Raw genomic sequence first — 20,059 nt, forward strand, 5'->3', positions numbered from 1 at the left:
AGAAAAGTATTAGGTTTTAAACAAGTGAAGGTGGGGTGGGGTGGGGGGTGCGGGGTGTTGGTGGGGAAGAGAACAAAAGGGAAAGTGTGTAATACGATATACTTGCACTGGAAGCAGTGCAGCGAAGATTTACTAAATTGGTCCCTGGGCTGAGGAGATTGTCCTATGATGACAGGCTGAGTAAATTAGGCCTATATTCTCTGGAGTTTAGAAGAATGAGAGATGATCTAATTGAGACATACAAGATTCTGAAAGGGCTTGATAGGGTAGAAGCTGAGAGATTGTTCCCACTGGTCACTGTCTATAAAAAAATAATGAGGAAAACGCCACAAACCCAGGGAGTCCTCGGAATTTCCTCGCTGGACGTCTCCTGATCTCCCAAAGAGAGAATTCAGCCCACTACCAAAGATTCGGTAAGTGTTTTCAATCATGAACTGTACAAGAATGGCCACCTGGAAGAAAGCACAAAGTCCCAGATGCATCACGACATTCAACAACAGTAACTTGTATTTATATACTGTCTTTAATGCAACAAAATGTCCCAGGTGTTTCACACAGGGTGTAACAGGAGAAGAGCTGGGAGAGAATTGGGAAATGATGATTAATTTATAGAAGGCAATGGTTAGTTCACAGTAATTTGTGCAATTTTGAGCAACCCATTCAAGAAAGAACATTGAAGCCTTAATGGTAGCAGTTTGACATCTATTTTACAATTGTGATTAAGTGTAGCTTATTTCTTATCGAGTAAAAATGTAATAAATAGTTTATAATCATCATGTTAAAGTATGATGTAAGTAATACCCTTACATAGCAGTAGTTTTCCTCTTCACACCATCTATGGAATCTATGTGGTTTGACTACCTTTCTTTGAAAGCCACAAACTGTCTGATTTGAAATAGACAGGCAAATGAATACCTTCATAAAATTAACTACGAACCAATAAATTTAAATAACAGCTTAATTCAAAAAGGGCTGCCAATCAAAGTTAAATTTGAACAAATCATACTTGGAGGGAGATTTACACTGGCATCATCAGACAGAAAATGGATGATAGTGCCTTGAAAATCGTGTGGAAAACTAAACGTCCTGTTCTCGCTCCCAATTTGGCTGATATCATTCCAAAAGGGGATTACCAATGGGAAATTGGAGCATGTGTCTGTTTCAGGCAATAGGCCATTTTAATTTGTAAATCTGGGTCCTATGACATAAATAGGGTTCTGACTGCCAGTCAGGATAATCGCTACTCTTATTCTAAATGGATCTACAAATTTTGCTGCCGGGGCTTTTGCAGCTTTGTATGTATGAGCATTTTATAAATTATAAATTCATCATTCAAAAAGTGTTAATTCTTGAGAAGCAGTCAAGAAGTGTCTATAAAAAAGCAATGAGGAAAACGCCACAAACCCAGTGAGTCCTCGGAATTTCCCCGCTGGACGTCTCCTGATCCTCCAAAGAGAGAATTCAGCCTTCAGAATTTAGGAAACAACTGGTGCATGCTTTGTCCAGTTTTACTGGGAAGTACAGCCAAAGAAGATCAAAAATGGCAAGTTAAAATTAACAGTGCTCCTTTAGGCATCAGAAAATAGGTGGGCTTGTGTCTCCCTGAGTTGATCACCCTGTCTGACTGGGCCTATCTTGCTTCTGGCTGAGCCGGCCTCTGAGCAGGCCAGTATTGTGCCAGCAAGCTTCACCAGAGTGTCTATTTAGAGCCCACAGCTGGCCAGGGACATGGTGATAAGGACAATTAAGAGGCGCCACAGGGAGTGCATCATCAGTGTCAAAAATTGCATTTTAATTTGAGTTTTTGTTTCATTTATCTGCTGTTAATAAAGTTATTTATAGTTGTTTAGTAGTACAGAACTTGAGTATTGCTGAAAATAGAGACATGTTGTCAAAGCTTTTCGTCTTGCACTCATCAAGATAACCCGCAAGAATAACCAATGTAAGGGAAAACGACAACTTATACTGCATGAGAAGAGAGTGCTGATTGGTTGGCAAGAGAACTCTGATTGGTAGAGGCATTGCCATGGAGAATGCACCAGTTTATGGTGACTGACAGTTAACTGCCAATCTTTGTTTGAAATTTAAACCAGGCAGCTTAACTCTGATTGGTCAAGGCATTACCCTGAGGAATGAACCAGCGATTGACTATCACTTATTTTGTTCAGCTGAAACAGGTGCAATATTTGTACATATTCTTTCTGACTGCAAAGAATAGGGCCCTGTGTATTAATGTATGTAGCTTCCAGTACGTGCAAATGTGCCACATGGCAAGCCCGACTGACAATCTTAAATTGGTTGTCAGCATAATTCTTAGCACACTGTGGATTATTTAGAAAATGTTGTCCAATCGCAGAATCATATCTAATGTTCAACACTGTGTTTTGAGTTTTGCAAGCACAGGCTTTTTTATATTCATTCATGGGATGTGGGCATCGCTGGCTAGGCCAGCATATATTGCCCATCCCTAATTGCCTTTGAGAAGCTGGTGAACTGCCTTCTTGAACTGCTGCAGTCCATGAGGTAGGTACACCCACAGTGCTGTTAGGAAGCGAGTTCCAGGATTTTGACCTAGCGACACTGAAGGAACGGTGATACAGTTCCAAGTCAGGATGGTGTGTGGCTTGGAGGGGAACTTGCAGGTGGTGGTGTTCCCATGCATCTGCTGCCCCTCTCCTTCTAGGTGGTAAAGGTTGCGGGTTTGGAAGATGCTGTCTAAGGAGCCTTGGTGCGTTGCTGCAGTGCATCTTGTAGATGGTACACACTGCTGCCACTGTGCATCGGTGATGGAGGGAGTGAATGTTTGTGAATGGGGTGCCGATCAAGCATGCTGCTTTGTCCTGGATGGTGTTGAGCTTCTTGAGTGTTGTTGGAGCTGCACCCATCCAGGCAAGTGGAGAGTATTCCATCACACTCCTGACTTGTGCCTTGTAGATGGTGGACAGGCTTTGGGGAGTCAGGAGGTGAATTACTTGCCGCGGGATTCCAAGCCTCTGACTTGCTCTCGTAGCCACGGTATTTATATGGCTACTCCAGTTCTGTTTCTGGTCAATGGTAACCCTGAGGATATTTCTAGTGGGGAATTCAGCGATCAAAATGCCATTGAATGTCAAGGGGAGATGGTTAGGTTCTGTCTTGTTGGAGATGGTCATTGCCTGGCACTTGTGTGGTGCGAATGTTACTTGCCAACTATCAGCCCAAGCCTGGATATTTCTACACAGACTGCTTCAGTATCTGTGGAGTCTCAAATGGTGCTGAACATTGTGCAATCATCAGCGAACATCCCCACTTCTGACCTTATGATTGAAGGAAGGTCATTGATGAAGCAGCTGAAGATGGTTGGGCCTAGGACACTACCCTGAGGAACTCCTGCAGTGATGTTCTGCAGCTCAGATGATTGACCTCCAACAACCACAACCATCTTCCTCTGTGCTAGGTATGACTCCAACCAACGGAGAGTTTTCCCCGATTCCTATTGACTTCAGTTTTGCTAGGGCTCCTTGATGCCATACTCGGTCAAATGCTGCCTTGATGTCAAGGGCAGTCACTCTCACCTTACCTCTTGAATTCAGCTCTTTTGTCCACGTTTGAACCAAGGCTGTAATGAGATCAGCAGCTGAGTGGCCCTGGCGGAACCCAAACTGAGCGTCACTGAGCAGGTTATTGATCAGCAAATGCTGCTTGATAGCACTGTCGATGACACCTTCCATCACTTTACTGATGATTGAGAGTAGACTGATCGGGCAATAATTGGCCAGGTTGTCCTGCATTTTGTGTACAGGACATACCTGGGCAAATTTCCAGATTGATGGGTAGATGTCAGTGTTGGGTATGGCCCGTACCTTGCCCGTTGCGAACAGCAGAAGGGACATGTTGTTTGATATGATTCGCCAGTCTTTGGGACGTATAGTCTATATAACCTAGTGTCACACTGGCATTGAAATTCATATATCACATTACTCATTTGTGTGATAGGCAGGATGACTTTTTGGCTTGACAGCAGAATCCTGTTAGTGGTGAACACCACACGTGTTGCTACTGCATAGTAGCAGTGTGAAATAGCTAGCTTTACCTGTTGCTCAATTTTTGGGGTACATTACCCTTCCAGGGTAATTTGCGGTAGACTGGGCACTTTTCAGGGCTGTAAAAGATGGCCTTAGGCCCATTCATAAGTTTGCACAATATACAGCGAGAAATGATCTGATCAGGGTAGCCATTGTCACGCAGGATGTCTTTGATTTGCCCTATTTCAGCATCAAGCTTGCATGGTGAGCAAATGGCTCAGGCCCTATTTACGAGGTTGCCGATAAGGCCAATCTTATAGCACATGGAACTATAAGAATTCCAATGCGTGCATTGACCAGTTAGGTAGGTTTGTGGTAGACTGTGGTGGAAAATCCCTTAACAGATTTCTCAATTAGTACGTCAAGGAAAGGGAACTCATTTGACTGCTACATTTCAAAGGTGAATTTGAGAGCAGGATGGAGCCTATTAAGACATGCAAGGACATTATTGCATGCAACTGCGGATTCAAATATAGAAAACGTATCATCTACATATTGGAAATAGGCAAGAGGTAGGAGGTTAGATGTCATTCCCTCAAAGACACGCTTCTCATGGGACCAAACAAAGAACAAAGAACAGTACAGCACAGGAACAGGCCATTTGGCCCTCCAAGCCGGCGCCGATCTTGATGCCTGCCTAAACTAGCACCTTCTGCACTTCCGGGGCCCATATCCCTCTATTCCCTTCCTATTCATGTATTTGTCAAGATGTCTCTTAAAAGTCGCTATCGTATCTGCTTCCACCACCTCCCCTGGCAGCAAGTTCCAGGCACTCACCACCCTCTGTGTAAAAAACTTGCCTCGCACATCCCCTCTAAACTTTGCCCCTCGCACCTTAAACCTATGTCCCCTAGTAACTGACTCTTCCACCCTGGGAAAAAGCTTCTGACTATCCACTCTGTCCATGCCACTCATAACTTTGTAAACCTCTATCAGGTCGCCCCTCCACCTCCATCGTTCCAGTGAAAACAATCTGAGTTTTTCCAACCTCTCCTCATAGCTAATGCCCTCCAGACCAGGTAACATCCTGGTAAACCTCCTCTGTACCCTCTCCAAAGCCTCCACGTCCTTCTGGTAGTGTGGCGACCAGAATTGCATGCAATATTCTAAGTGTGGCCTAACTAAGGTTCTGTACAGCTGCAACATGACTTGCCAATTTTTATACTCTATGCCCCGACCGATGAAAGCAAGCATGCCATATGCCTTCTTGACTACCTTATCCACCTGCGTTGCCACTTTCAGTGACCTGTGGACCTGTACGCCCAGATCTCTCTGCCTGTCAATACTCCTAAGGGTTCTGCCATTTACTGTATACCTCCCACCTGCATTAGACCTTCCAAAATGCATTACCTCACATTTGTCCGGATTAAACTCCATCTGCCATTTCTCCATCCAAGTCTCCAACCGATCTATATCCTGCTGTATCCTCTGACAATCCTCATTATTATCCACAACTCTACCAACCTTTGTGTCGTCCACAAACGTACTGATCAGACCAGCTACATTTTCCTCCAAATCATTTATATATACTACAAACAGCAAAGGTCCCAGCACTGATCCCTGCAGAACACCACTAGTCACATCCCTCAAAACAGCCATCCATTGCTACCCTCTGTCTTCTGTGACAGAGCCAGTTCTGTATCCATCTTGCCAGCTCACCTCGGATCCCGTGTGACTTCACCTTTTGTACCAGTCTGCCATGCGGGACCTTGTCAAAGGCTTTACTAAAGTCCATATAGATAACATCCACTGCCCTTCCTTCATCAATCACCTTCGTCACTTCCTCAAAAAACTCAACAAAGGTACCTTCCCCAACTATACCTCTCCAGGATTGAGGAATCACTCCATAAATCCAATCATTCCTCTGATTCTGAGTTCATCCAGTTTCTTATAACCTGGAACAATTTGGATTAAACTTTATTAACCTGGAACAATTTGGATTAAACTTTATTAACCTGGATCAATTTGGATTAAACTTTATCACGTAGTTGTAAACAATTCCAATTCTAATTTTGAGAGTCTTTATCAAAGAATAGAAAAACTATAAGTATCTCATGACCGGAATCTACAACTGTTCTAATTATCAAAGATTACAGAAGAATATCCACTGAACTATTACAAAGTAAATATTTTATTTTAAGAATAACTATGATAATTTTTTGTTGTACTTAGAGAAAAAAGCTTCCTTTCAACTACTTGCCAAGCATATGATTTATAATAAGTTTATAATGTTATTCTTTGTCCTTGTCTTCTTTCCCTCACCGTCTCCCCTCCACCAGCCAACCCCCACCCCCACCCCCATCCCCGCCACTTGTGGAGAGACAGAGGTCACTGAGCAGTCAGTGTGATAAAGCTGGTAGTCTGCTGGTTCACAGTCCACTCCTCGAGTCAGCACTCTGGACAACTATTGAGTCTGTGATTAGTGTGTTATATAAGGATAGTGCACGCAGGCTTCGTGGACCCTGTATGTTTGGTTGATTTTATGCTTAGAGGTTGATAATTTATATATGCGGAAACAAATCTTTATGACAGAGGTCTGGCAAGGAATGTAAAAATAACAGCAGTAATAGGAATAATTGGTCTCCATTTCCAACACCTTTCTAGGATGTATTCTCAATCACTCATAGTGCAGATGGGGACTTTCTACAGCAGGCTTGTAGATCTTTGCTAGTTTTGGGGGTTCTATGGCACTTATTGTAAACGTTATCAAACTAGGAGGGTTTCAGTATTTACAGAATATTCAAGTGGGCAGAACAACAACAGATCAAATTTAATACAGACAAGATTGAAGTACTGCAAAGACGAAGAAAAACGATACAATCTACACACTCCATTAATGGTATCTGTGAATATTGAGGGAGAAGTTAAGGGATGACAGGAGGGCAATGAAATCAGAGGAGAGAGGGTGATCAGTTGAGATGGGGATTGAAATCACTGAGGATGAAGAGTTGAAAGCTGCAAAGATTGAGGGAAGAAAGGATGGAGGATATCTCAGAGAGAAACCTGGGTGACATTTCGGGGACTGGGATGGATAGACAGCAAGGATTTTAAAGGAGAGGTGAGAAGGTGGAACCGGTTGAGATGCTCAGAGGAGGGGGGGAGATGAAGGTATAACTTGGTGATAAAGGCCACACCATCACTGTGGCAGTGTGGGTAGGGCAGTAGAAGGAAAGTATAACCAGATGGCGAGGCTTCAGTAAGGAGCAACGTGTCATCACCCATCAGCCAAGTTTCAGTCAAAGCCAGAATTTCAAGGCAACCATCTACAAAAGGGTTGTGCATGAGAATGGATATGCTGGTGGAAAATGCTACGAGGGTGATGAATGTTGATACATGAGACAGGAAGGAGGATGATGAGACTAGCCCCCAGCAGGTGCACTGAGTGGGAAGGTTGGCTAGAGAAGAGGATAAGGCTGTTGGCATTGCTGTTCATGAGGAAGCAGTGATAGGTACCTTGATGAGCTCTTTAAAGAATGCTGAGAGGAACACAGAGGGTAGCTGTGGACTCCTCTAAGGGGGAATTCAAGCCTGGGATAGTTACAGGAGAATAGGAAGGCAGAAAAGCAGTGAGCAATTAGGAGAGGAATTAGGGAAGGCAAAGTATCCAATAAGGTAGAAAGGAAAGGTGGCATGAGCCAGGGGTTAAGTAGCTCACTTCAGAATAACCAGTCTCTGGATTACTAGTTCAGTAAATAACCACTGTACTGCTGTACCCTGTATGCAAAATGACTGCTGCATTTGTCCACATAGCAGTAGTTACTGCACTTTGACATAATTCATGATGACATGTGCCTTGGTATGTGTCTAAGAGACATGATGAGATGTTACAGAAATGCAATCTTTTAATCTAACCTTTCCTCTAAAGAAGCTAGAGACTTTTTCCCAAAAACTTCTAGCAGTGAGAGGAATGACTCAAGGTACAATGCACCTTAGCTGGGACAGGAGGAATTGGCAAAATGGCACAGCTCCTGGGGCATGCAGAAGTTGGAAACAATGGGCAGCATTGCCTATCTCCAACATCATTACAACATTATATGAGCACTAAGCACATGACTTCCCCATAACCTATCAATTTAGGCTATATGGTGGATGCAGCATGAAGCAAATAATAAATTTAAAATTAATAGAACTCTTCAACCATCCATAACATTTAGAATCATCTCCTTGCTAATTTTCTTTTGGAAAATGTGAAAGTCCAAAATGAGTAGGTTACCTTTCTAGTGCACTTGCTCTCTTCCTCTGGGCCCATGGGACTAGGAAGCCAAAGCATGTTTGGAGCTATGCAAAGAGCCAAGTTAAAAGCTGTCATCTGGTTTTCTTCTGAGTTCTTCTCAATGTGATGTAGAACACCAAACAAGTGACGAAGAAGAAGGGCATTTGCTTCAGGAAGCTCCTCCACCAGACTGCAAAATATCAGAAATGTTCCTGTTACCTTGACCTTATGCCTTAAAACTCAAAATTCTGGCACAGTAGCTATAACTTATCTAAAAATCACTATATAACCAAAGGTGATGTAGTTTTTCCATTCCATCAACAAATATTTTATACAGCACTTATTCAGGAGGGTAGTAATTGTTGTGTTAAAGCTGGCCTCAGTGTTATTTGGCTAGGGAGAAGAAGTTCAACCAGGATGCTAGTTGCTGATTGCTGTCCAGCCACTGCTGCTGCAAAATGCATGTGTATGGATGTTCAAGGAATGTAGGAACATTCTCCCCTTCTTTCTTATAAATGTTAACACTAGCTAGAGTATGGTATTGGCAGCCCTCTGGTTATTAATTGGCCGCCCTGGGGACAATCACAACGAGTGACTGTTACCACACAGTGCGGGCTTCTGACCCACATTTCAGCCTGACGGCGGGGTTCAGAAGCCTGCAGGGAAAATCCTGCCTGAGGTGTTTAGTCATACAGTAAGCAAATGCCGATCAGTAGCAGGAAGCTTGGCTCATTTTCTCCTCCTAGTCCAACAGTTCCGAGGTCAATTGCAATGATAGCGATCCTTGCTGAGGTCAGTTAACTCAGCTCAAGTTAGCTCAACACAGATTGAGAGATAGATACCAGGCGGATATATGCTAGTTAAATTGTCAAAAAATGTTTCTCTCACTTCTTCATGAACTGTATCTTTTCCTCTTCATTCTCATTTTCTATTCCTTCCATCCACTTCTCATACAGTTCAGATGACAGAACACTACCAGGAATGTTACGTAGAAAATCCTACACAAAAAATACAGCTGTCAAATTCTTTTCAAATTTTTGTCATTAATATGTCCATAGGCATGTAAATTAAAAAATTCTCCAAAATGATTCTCAGATTTAAGTAAGTTTAATAAAAGTAAAGGTGAAGAATAGCAACATTGTGATTAAATAATTTTTTTATTGGGAGCCACACTAGTGAATTCCACACTATTGTTTTATTCTAGTACTTCTGACAAACAGAGTGGTGCAAATATTAACAAAGCAAATGAACAAAATTCCTGAGCTGTTCTCTAGATAACTGCCACTACAAGCAGCCAAGTTTCACTAAGTACAATTCATTACATTCATTTGTAACCCATTACACCTGTTCTTCTTGGATCTTATTTTTCGGGTAAAATATTCTGACTCCTCAGGTGAGAAGCCCAGCATTGGGCAAGAACTCATAAAATTTACCCTTTCATTCCATTTAATCCTTTTTTTTAAATCTTTGATGCTCCCTTTTAATATGTTTTGTAACTGTTGGTAATAACAGTTTTTAATGGCCTAAGAGGAATTGTTAGAATTATAATTTATTTCTGTCTTATTTGTAGTATTAGTTGCCAAAAAGAAAATAAGAATAACTTTAGAATGTTCTTTGAACTTGCTGATGGTGTGTGTTATTGGTAGTCCTTAATATGCTACTGTTCATCATATGTGTTCTTAGAAGCTTTTGATTAAACATATTGCATGAATGTGACCGAGTCGCATTGTGCACCAAGGCAGACTGCTACCCCATTAGTCTCTCACAAGAACACAAGAAATATGTGTTTGTTGTTTGTAGGATTGTGCTGTGTGCAAAATACCTGCTCTATTTGCCTAGATAACAACAAAGATCCAAAGTGATTCATTCCCCTGTGATGTTGCTGTCAGTGAATTAAAAGCTACCCATTTACAAAGGAAGGTGTTGGTATGTGACAACAGGAGAGAGGAGGACATACCCTTTGAAAATAGGTTTGTAAGAGATACGCTGAGAATCAGTGAAATTTGTGTTTTTGGAATGATTCCTGGAAAATTTGAGCCACATAACATTTTAGTGTGCAATAGATAGATGTTAGATGCAATAAATCCAAATAGTAAATTGCCTGTGGCATTGCCCACAGTCAGTTGACATATATAAGATTTGTTATATGTTCTGGATATGAAGATGTTGGCAGTGAGGCTTCAGATACTCACTCCTCAGAGGCATCTAGTGGCCAGAGCATGCAACTACATTGTGACTGCTGATACAGCAAAATTCAATGGGAAATGTTGACAGAAAAGCATGACAAAAATCATGACCACAGGAAGTAATGTTTGTGGAAAGGACATATACACCCAGTGCAAGATCTTAATCTATAAAGCTTTTCAAAACTAATTCAATGTGATGGACTAATTGTGCTATTATGTTACTATTATTGCACAGAAGTACCCCTAATATTTGTTTTAAGAGCCATTCCAACAAAATATTCAAATACTTGAAAATAATAGGAAAGATTTTACAAATCCAATTTTTAATGGATGGAAAATCCTTTAAAATGGGCTCCTGGAAGGCAAAGCTCCATGTAGGGGGTCACAAGTTTATAAGTTTTAACCCAATGGAAGGAGGGTGTCTCAGTTGGCAATATTCTGCCAAGTTCAGTCTGATCCATCATTCTCTTGTCTCTTTTCTCGAGGTTAAAATCGATGGCACTGCACATCCATGTTTAAGGTCTAATCAAAGATACATACTTCTGACTAAAATTGTATACAAACTCATACCGTGATGACAGCAGCTGCTACAAAGACAGATTCTTTGTCCATATGCACCTCATTTCCAGAATTCAGCTTCTCCTTTAGCTCCTTGCAGGTCTTGGCATTAGCTGAGCGCCTGAAAATCCCTTTGGTGGAGGGGCCTTCATGATATAATAGGACAAGCATATCCTGTTGAGAAATAGCACCAGAATTCATTAAAATAATCACTAGCCATTTGATTAATATTTAAAGAAATAAAACAGGCAATGCTGAAAATACGCAGCAGGTTGGGCAGCATCTGTGGAGAGAGAAACAGAGAAAACTTTTCAGGTCAATGACCCTTCATCAGAAGTAGTTGTGTAACTTTCACAGAAAGCTGAGGTGTAAATTGACAAGTACCTTTGTAGCAAATTATTTTATATGGCTGAACACTGTTGAGAAGTGTATGTATTGGCCTTAATTCTAAGCCTAATTTCAGCACAAACAAGGAGGCATATCCTATCCTTAATCATAATGATGAGGCAACTTTAATTCTGTCTTTAACCTAGACCTTATACTAAGCCTGGACAACGTATGTCAGCCAAGAGCGACGTCTCAATTCATTCCATCTTCGCTGCTTCCGGAGAATCCTTGGCATCAGGTGGCAGGACCGTATCTCCAACACAGAAGTCCTCGAGGCGGCCAACATCCCCAGCTTATACACCCTACTGAGTCAGCGGCGCTTGAGATGGCTTGGCCATGTGAGTCGCATGGAAGATGGCAGGATCCCCAAGGACACATTGTACAGCGAGCTCACCACTGGTATCAGACCCACTGGCCGTCCATGTCACCGCTTTAAAGACGTCTGCAAACGCGACATGAAGTCCTGTGACATTGATCACAAGTCGTGGGAGTCGGTTGCCAGCGATCGCCAGAACTGGCGGGCAGCCATAAAGGCGGGGCTAAAGTGTGGCGAGTCGAAGAGACTTAGCAGTTGGCAGGAAAAAAGACAGAAGCGCAAGGGGAGAGCCAACTGCGAAACAGCCCTGACAACCAATTTTATCTGCAGCACCTGTGGAAGAGTCTGTCACTCTAGAATTGGCTTTTATAGCCACTCCAGGCGCTGCTCCACAAACCACTGACCACCTCCAGGCGCTTACCCATTGTCTCCCGAGACAAGGAGGCCAAAGAAGATACTAAGCCAATTATAAATATTATAAAACACTGGTTTAGCCTTAACTGGAGTATTGTGTCTATTTCTGAGCACCATACTTTAGGAAGTATGTGAAGGCTTAAGAGAGGGTGCAGAAAAGATATACGAGAATGATTCCAGGAATGAGGGACTTCTGCTAAGTGAATAGATTGGAAATGCTAGGGTTGTTCTTCGAGAAGTTTGCGATGAGATTTGATCAATGTGTTCAAAATCATGAGGTGTATAGACAAAGTAGGTAGGAAGAAACTGTTCCCATTGGTAGAAGGGTCAAGAACCAGAGGACACTGATTTAAGGTGAATGACAAAAGAACCAACACGACATGAGGAAAAACCTTTATACGCAGCAAGTGGTTAGGATCTGGATGCATTGCCTGAGAGTGTGGTGAAGGCAGATTCAATCATGGCTTTTAGAAGGGAATTGGATAATTACCTGAAGAAATAAAATTGTCAGGGCTACAGTGTGGGAGTAGCTCTTGTAGAGAGCCAGTATGGGCCTGATGGGCCGAATGGCCTTCCTCCGTGCTGTAACCATTCTATGACTCTAAGCCTAAGGAGAAGGCTAGCCCTAACTTTAATATAGAACCTGAACTTGGAGACCTAACCTGAATATATGCACAAAGATTCCTACTGTAGAATGATACAATTAGTAGCAACGAGAATGAACAACAAAGAAAGAAAAGGAAAAAAGAGAGCCAGAAAAGAGAGAGAAAAAATTGCATTTATACAGATCCTCAGGATGTCCCAAATATCTTCATAGCCAATGAATTGCTTTTGGAGAGTAGTCAATGGTCAGCAGCATTCCTTACCATGATCGGCTTAGGAAGGATGCCATTCTTACAGATGGATGGTAGGGACAGACCAAAAAGTTTCCTTGGTGTAATTGGAGACTCTGAGGTAAGACTGCTGTCTGACTGGTTGCTGGAACTGCGGCGGAGAGCCCAATCTATCAGTGACTTCCTCTTTTTAAGAGTTTTTGGAGTTGTTTCTGGAACAAAACATGGAAATAAAAATGATATTATTTTGACTCAAGTATTCAACAATCCTTTAAAGTAAGGGACGATTAGTGAACAGCAACAGGAGAAAGTGACAAACAGTACAGAGGATGCACATCAAGTATATTTTTGGCTCATCACATATTATTCAAAGTTACTATTGTGTAACTGACTCCTTGATCCCTTTGCCTGCTTCTAATGAAATGCTTACTCTCTTGCATTATGTAACATATGAAAAGGTTTGGAAGGGGTAATGGGCTAGATAGTGACCTTTCACTTCTGGGACCTGGATACATATGGGTTTATCATGTTCTGTGTCTGCTGGTTGCTAGAGTCCCACATGAAATGTACTTGAGGCACCATAAATCCAGTTCCTATTTCCAAGCACAAAACTCCTCCACTTTTGTGTAAATAGGTAATCTCACTTAGAGGGGCTTAAGGAATACTGGTGTGGGAAACTAAAGGATGTTGTAATGAAGAGGGAGCACTGTTCTGAGATTGGGGCTGGGGCACATTGCTGTGGTAGACCAGCACATTGCTGGGGTAGTTTAGACTAAAGTAACCTGGCCTGAGAGTGCTTGATGCTGACAGAAATAGTAAGTGTTCCATTTCCCAGCACTAGCGCTCCTGAACTTGATGAGAACAAAAAAAAGTAACACATTGAGGGAGAAATTCTGCAGGAATGCCCTCACTTATCCACCATCTTTGATGGAAGAGTTACAGAAACACTGGAAAATAGCATAAATACCATTCTGCCAAGATATGAGAGACAAGAGGAAAACCCTCATGGAGATTTAACCCCAATATTTCAAACAATGATTCTCATACAATAATCATGTATTATTTTTGAGTAATACTGAAGACATTTTGTGAAGTTTTTCGTCTTGCACTCATCAGGACAATTCACAAAAATACCAATGTAAGGGAAAGCAATAAATTTATACTATATGAGAAGAGAGTGCTGATTGGTTGCCAAGTGGACACTGATTGGCAGAGGCGTTACCATGGACAATGCACCAGTTTATGGTGACTGACAGTTAACTGCCAAACTTTGTTTAAAATTTAAACTATTGGAATTCTTGCGAATTGCCCTGACGAGTGCAAGACAAAAAGCTTCCACAAAATGTTTCTGTTTTCAGCAATACTCAAGTTCTGTACAACCAAACAACTATTTTTTTTAAGTACTATCTTTGCCTAGTAAATAGCAATAAAGTAATTTGATACTTTTTAGTTCAGGCCTAGGAGAAATGCCAGAGAACCACAAACCACACCATGTGCTGAATTTTGTGTGGCCCCATAAGGTGGGATCAGAGGCGGTGGGGGGCACGGAGTATCGCGACCCATCACCTCCCCATCGCCAAGCCAACTTCCTGGGTATGGGATAGGGCGACAACGGCCTACCCACCCTGAGGCCAATTGAGGCCCTTAAGTGGCCAATTAGTGGCCAATTAGGGGCCAATTAGGGGCCTCTTCCTGCCGCTGCTGGGATCTTGGGGTGGCCTCCGCCATGCGGGGAGGTTGCCTTGTAACGCGAGGCACCCTCCTGCAGGCTCGGAGGGGTGGTCCCTCCCCCATGGGCAATTTATGGCCCACGGAGTACCCCCACCAGGAACCAATTCACCCCTAGGATCCCCCTCCGCCTGGACTGCAAGACCACTCCCCCCAGACCCCTCGCCTTCCAGACTGGCCCCGACAACTACTTCTTCTCCGGGGTTCCAGAGCTGGAACAAGGTCTGAGGCCTCTGCAGCACCGGCAATGGCCACCTCTCCTGGTGGCGCTGCTGATACTGCTGAGCTGCCAGCGCTCTGATTGGCTGGCAGCTTATGGAGGCACAATCCCTGTCTTTAAAGGAATGGGGATCCCACCTCCTGAAACTTTGATTTAAAAAGACTGTAGGATCGCTCTGGGGGAGGTGGGGAGGGGGGGGGCGGTGGGTGAAGGCAGAGGCGGGGCTCCTCCGCCTTTTCAGATCGGCACCAGGAGCCCCGTTTCCAGCACAAAATCCAGGCCCATGGCTGCGGTAACTGATTGACTCCAAACAAATCTGTCTGAGTCGGCACTGGTTCCTACTTCAGGCTCAGCATTCACCAGTGGAAAGTGTTCCATTTTCACCATTGAGACACTTTAAATGGCACAATATACACAATAAAAGGGGAAAAGAATCAGTGGATGCGCATAGTTGTTCTAAAGTCAAACCTACTAATGGAGAAACTGTCCAGAAACACTGGTTTCTGAAGCAGCTGGCACTGCAGAGCTACTTTGGGAAACAGGCCTGCAATATAATCATGCTCTAACTATGGAACTACATAGAGTCGTAGAGTCACAGGAACAGCTTGCATGCCATGGTGTCATAAAAGCTTGACCTCGTCATGGAAAGTTACAAAAGAGAATAATAGACACCAGGAGAGCACTTTAATTAAAAATGTTACAATTATTAAACAATCCCTTCACCAGGAGCAACAAAAAGAAATTATCTACAATCATGCATTTTCTGTTCCAATATTGAAAAAGCAAACTTGTCTAGACTTCTTAACTACATAATAATGGAATTGTTTTACTTGAGCGCCCTGTCAACCACAGTGGGGTGGGGGGAGGGGGGGGGGGGGGAATCCTCAGTTGAGGAAAAAGGAAGACATATCAGAAGCATTGTCGTGGAAGGTTGCATCATCAGAGCAGATGCATCAGAGACTGCTAAACCTGCTGATGTCTGTTGCAGGCATATTTAAATCATGGTAATCATCAATTAGCCCCAGAACTGTGTGCTAAAACCAAATTTTCAAACAGAATTTGCATTGTTGGCACTTAGCGCCTGTTTTTACCCTTTCACCAATATAACCCCCATGATCTTCTCACTCTGTATGCCTTAGTAACTCACTTGATAATTGCCCTAAGATGTCATACAAGTCTAGATTCCAATCTTTAAAGTTGAAGAGGCACTTCTCAATCCCATGAGCAGCCACTCATCATGTGGCTATTCTTCATGTCAAGTCTTAAACAATAAATGTCAGCAGGCTTTTCAAACACTGAGGCCAAATCTAATCTTGCCCTCATGCGATATCTACATATTGTATTCATCAGCAGCAGTTGTTACTAATGAATGCTGGCTAATATTCCCCTTTCTTAGTGAATAGAAAGTGAAATGAATGTAGCACTCCAACTGGTGTAGTTCTGGCACAGGGCATCGTTGTTGGGGGCCTAAGTCAGATACAGTAAAATACACATTAAATTCCAGTAAAATTGGCTGCACCCAAACTGATATGTATATGTAAATGCGTGCTAATGAGGGCTAAGGCTGTTTTCTTAAAAATTCAGCCATTTACACCAGAATTTCACCTGACATTAGCTTGTAGAAAAGAGTTTTAAGTTACCCACATGGCTTACCAAACCGGGCCGTGGTTGAGTTCACAGGCTTTGAATGTCTAGAAACTTCAACTGAAGCATAAACTTTGACTGAAACATGTAGAAAACACAACTCAACATGCAGTTAAGAAAGTATTCTCCAAGCTACCTTTCAGCAGTTTCAAGCTGTGAAATCTTTTATTCCCACACTTATGGCATGGAGCTCTTACCATGGGGTTTCTTATCTTCATTTCCATAACATGTCCTTATCTGATGGAAGGCCACGAGGCAGAGGAAATGACAGAGACATGCAGGGTAAGGCTACACCAAAGGAGAAGATAATAGACAAGAGGTGATTTTAAATCCAGCTCCTTATCAGCATTCCATGGTCAATTGCCCACTTGAAATGGATGGGAAGTTGGCCAGTAAGCAAGATCATAATTTCAGGCAACACCTGGACAGGACTGGCACTCAGATAAGCCACAGGGAGAGAGTTTTGGGAGGGTATTAAATTTGGGAAGAGTGATGTGGGGGAGGAAAGTCTAACTTTTCCATATGGGGCTTCACAGGAACGTTTTTCAAAAAGTTAAAAAACTTACCTATTTAGGTCTCATCTTGTCCTGGCTCCTCTTCCCACTATCTCCACCTGGCGGGAAAACCACAATGACTTTCCTGCTCAGGCCACCAGTTAAAATTGCCATTAGGGCCCAGGGACATCATCAGACCCTGATCTACATATTTAAAAAAAGAACCCTTCCAGTTTCAGACGAATGTTTTTGCCGCCTGCTCAGAAGGTTAAAATAGAAGGCAGCAGGAACAGAATAGAACATCGGCATGTAAATCACCTGACTAATTTTAATTGCCTGTTCAGCTGATTTCTACCAGACCTAAAAAAAAACTAATATCTCAGAAAAGATAAAGAAGCATCTGGCTCATGTTGCAAACTGTCCTCTAAACATTCTCTCAAGTTCAAAAAACAGATTAACCTCAGAACACTGGGATTCATATCATAAAATGGCTATGCTATGCATTTATATAATATTGCAGCTAGTGCTTATTAGTACCATGCCTACCCCTGGTGCCTCCCTGCCCTATTCCTAAACCTACCCGAGTGTTGTTGGGCCTGATACAGGAACCGTGGGCTGTCTAAAACAATCCTACACTCCACTAATTGCAGCACCTAAATGTTTCTTCAATGATTCCAGGGTTTCTGCTTCCATTACTCTGCTTGGCAGTCCATTCCAAGTGTTAATTACTTTGCATGAAGAAGAACCTCCTGGTATCAATTCAAACGTCACCTTGTCCTAGTCCCACTATTTATTTTGAAGTAGTATTCTGGATTTTCCATACCATACCGTCTTAGATATCTCTCTAAGATCACCCCTCAGACGTCTCCTTCCCAGGTGAAATGCTGAAGTCTCTCCAGCTGTACCTCATAACTCAGACCCCTGACACTGGGGATCGGCCAAGTGGCTGAACACTGCACTGCCTCCAAAGCTGGAATGTCTCTGTTGTTTCTTGGCGATCAGAACTGGACCTAGTTCTTAAGGTGCAGTTTGACCAAAACACTGTAAAGTTTGATCACAATTTCCTCTGCAAATCACTGCTCCCAGCTTTAGGTCCTCTCCTCTCCTATCTATTTCCCCTGCCCTCTCTCCTTCAATACCATTCATTCTCTTTCCCTTTCTCCTTCATTGCCTCCCCTCCTCTCTCCCATCAGGGCCACTAGTACTGTTTCTAATGGTTCTGACTCAAGCCATTGCAAAAGCGTGGATTCTTGTTCTTGTGGAAGTTCACGCCTACAATATGCAGTGGCTGGAATCACCTGTAAGAGTAGCTGGCCTCAAGAGAAGCGATATTGAAAGGGGAGGGGCCTGGCTTGCATGAACTTTTATTTGCAAAAGCTGCCAGGTGGACTGTGGGCTAAAAACCCTGATCATTAATAGGAGGAATCTAAACTGATGCACCGATGCAATAGTGAGGAAATTCTGCATTGTTGAAGGTATTGCAATGAGATGATAAGCCAATGTCATCAACATGCCCAGATGAATGTTAAAGATTCCATAACACCACTCAAAGAGGAGCAGGGCATTCTCCTGATTGTTTGCACTGGAGTGCTGACTTGGGTTGTATTAGAGTGCTATAGTGGAAGTTTGGTAACTGAGGATAATTAAGGGTTAATTTTATCTTAAATCTAATCTGTCTTTTATTCAGCAGATTAATTTAACAATTGCTGTTAGGGTTGGAGAAGGTGAGTTTTAGACCAGCTTTTAATAGGGTTCACTCTGGCTCTGCTTGCAGCTGCACTTTGTTAATTAGATAACTGGCTTAAACCAGTTTTTAGGGGGCTAGAGTCAGTCAGTATAAAAGTGAGTCATCTTACAGTGCTGACTTTGTTTGCATTGGAGTGCTGACTTGGGTTACATTAGAGTGCTATAGTGGAAGTTTGGTAACCGAGGAAGTTCAGTAAGGAGGGAGTGAGGAGCTCCTTTCATTTCCTACCTGTCCTCAGAGTAAGGGGAGCCGAAAGCTTCCAAAGAGCACAGCTGACTGGGAGAAGACTCGGAGGGCGGAGTTCCAGACCAGTAAGTATAAAAAAAGACTTACCTCTGGTAAAAAAACTGAAAGTGATGTCACAGGAAAGCTGTGACCTGATTGGCTGGTAGGGAATTTTTTTACTGAATTTGAAAATAAAAGATTGATAAAAATTGATTAAAACCCTAATTAACTAATAAGTAGAGTAACTAAATCAGAGGGAGGGGATTACTGTATTTAGTTAGCATTTAATATTTATGGTAGGAATCAAGCACTAGGGACCATATAGTTAATTATAACAAATTAGTAAGGATTTAATAAGTATTTATTTATTTTAAATTAATTTATTAGTGCTAGAAATGTCAGTTAGAAGGGTGAAGTACTTCACCTATGAGGTGTGGGAGGTCCGTGACGCTTCCAGCGTTCCGGATGACTACGGCTGCAGGAAGTGTACCCAGTTGCAGCTCCTCACAGACCGCATGGATCGGTTGGAGCAGCAACTGGATGCACTTAGGAGCATGCAGGTGGCAGAAAGTGTCATAGACAGGAGTTTTAGAGAAGTGGTTACACCCAAGGTGCAGGCAGATAGATGGGTGACCGCTAGAAGGGGCAGGCAGTCAGTGCAGGAATCCCCTGTGGCTATCACCCTCTCTAACAAGTATACTGTTTTGCATACTGTTGGGGGGGGATGGCCTATCAGGGGAAAACAGCAGCAGCCAGAGCAGTGGAACCACGGCTGGCACTGTTCAGCAGGGAGGGACAAAGCACAGAAGAACAATAGTTATAGGGGACTCTATAGTCAGGGGCACAGATAGGCGCTTCTGTGGATGTGAAAGAGACTCCAGAATGGTATGTTGCCTCCATGGTGCCAGGGTCAAGGATGTCTCTGAACGGACAGGGGACATTCTGAAGGGGGAGGGTGAACAGCCAGAGGTTGTGGTACACATCGGTACCAATGACATAGGCAGGAAGAGTGACAAGGTCCTGCAAAGGG

General features: G+C 42.8%; 1 protein-coding gene across 7 annotated transcripts in view; it reads right to left on the reverse strand.

Moving 5' to 3' along the window:
• arhgap20b (Rho GTPase activating protein 20b) overlaps positions 1 to 20,059 on the reverse strand; it is a 106,930-nt gene that overhangs the window by 7,334 nt on the left and 79,537 nt on the right. For 6 of the 7 annotated variants that reach the window (XM_068047413.1, XM_068047411.1, XM_068047414.1 and 3 more), the window contains 5 exons: positions 13,005 to 13,183; positions 11,034 to 11,195; positions 9,166 to 9,275; positions 8,278 to 8,467; positions 335 to 452 (listed from right to left, as the gene is read on the reverse strand). In XM_068047413.1, the coding sequence (XP_067903514.1) occupies positions 335 to 452; positions 8,278 to 8,467; positions 9,166 to 9,275; positions 11,034 to 11,195; positions 13,005 to 13,183 (759 nt within the window). The remainder of the gene's footprint in view (positions 1 to 334; positions 453 to 8,277; positions 8,468 to 9,165; positions 9,276 to 11,033; positions 11,196 to 13,004; positions 13,184 to 20,059) is intronic. The other variant, XM_068047412.1, reaches the window with a different exon arrangement.

This window comes from Heterodontus francisci, chromosome 15 (assembly GCF_036365525.1).
Source record: "Heterodontus francisci isolate sHetFra1 chromosome 15, sHetFra1.hap1, whole genome shotgun sequence".
NCBI classification, from domain to species: domain Eukaryota; kingdom Metazoa; phylum Chordata; class Chondrichthyes; order Heterodontiformes; family Heterodontidae; genus Heterodontus; species Heterodontus francisci.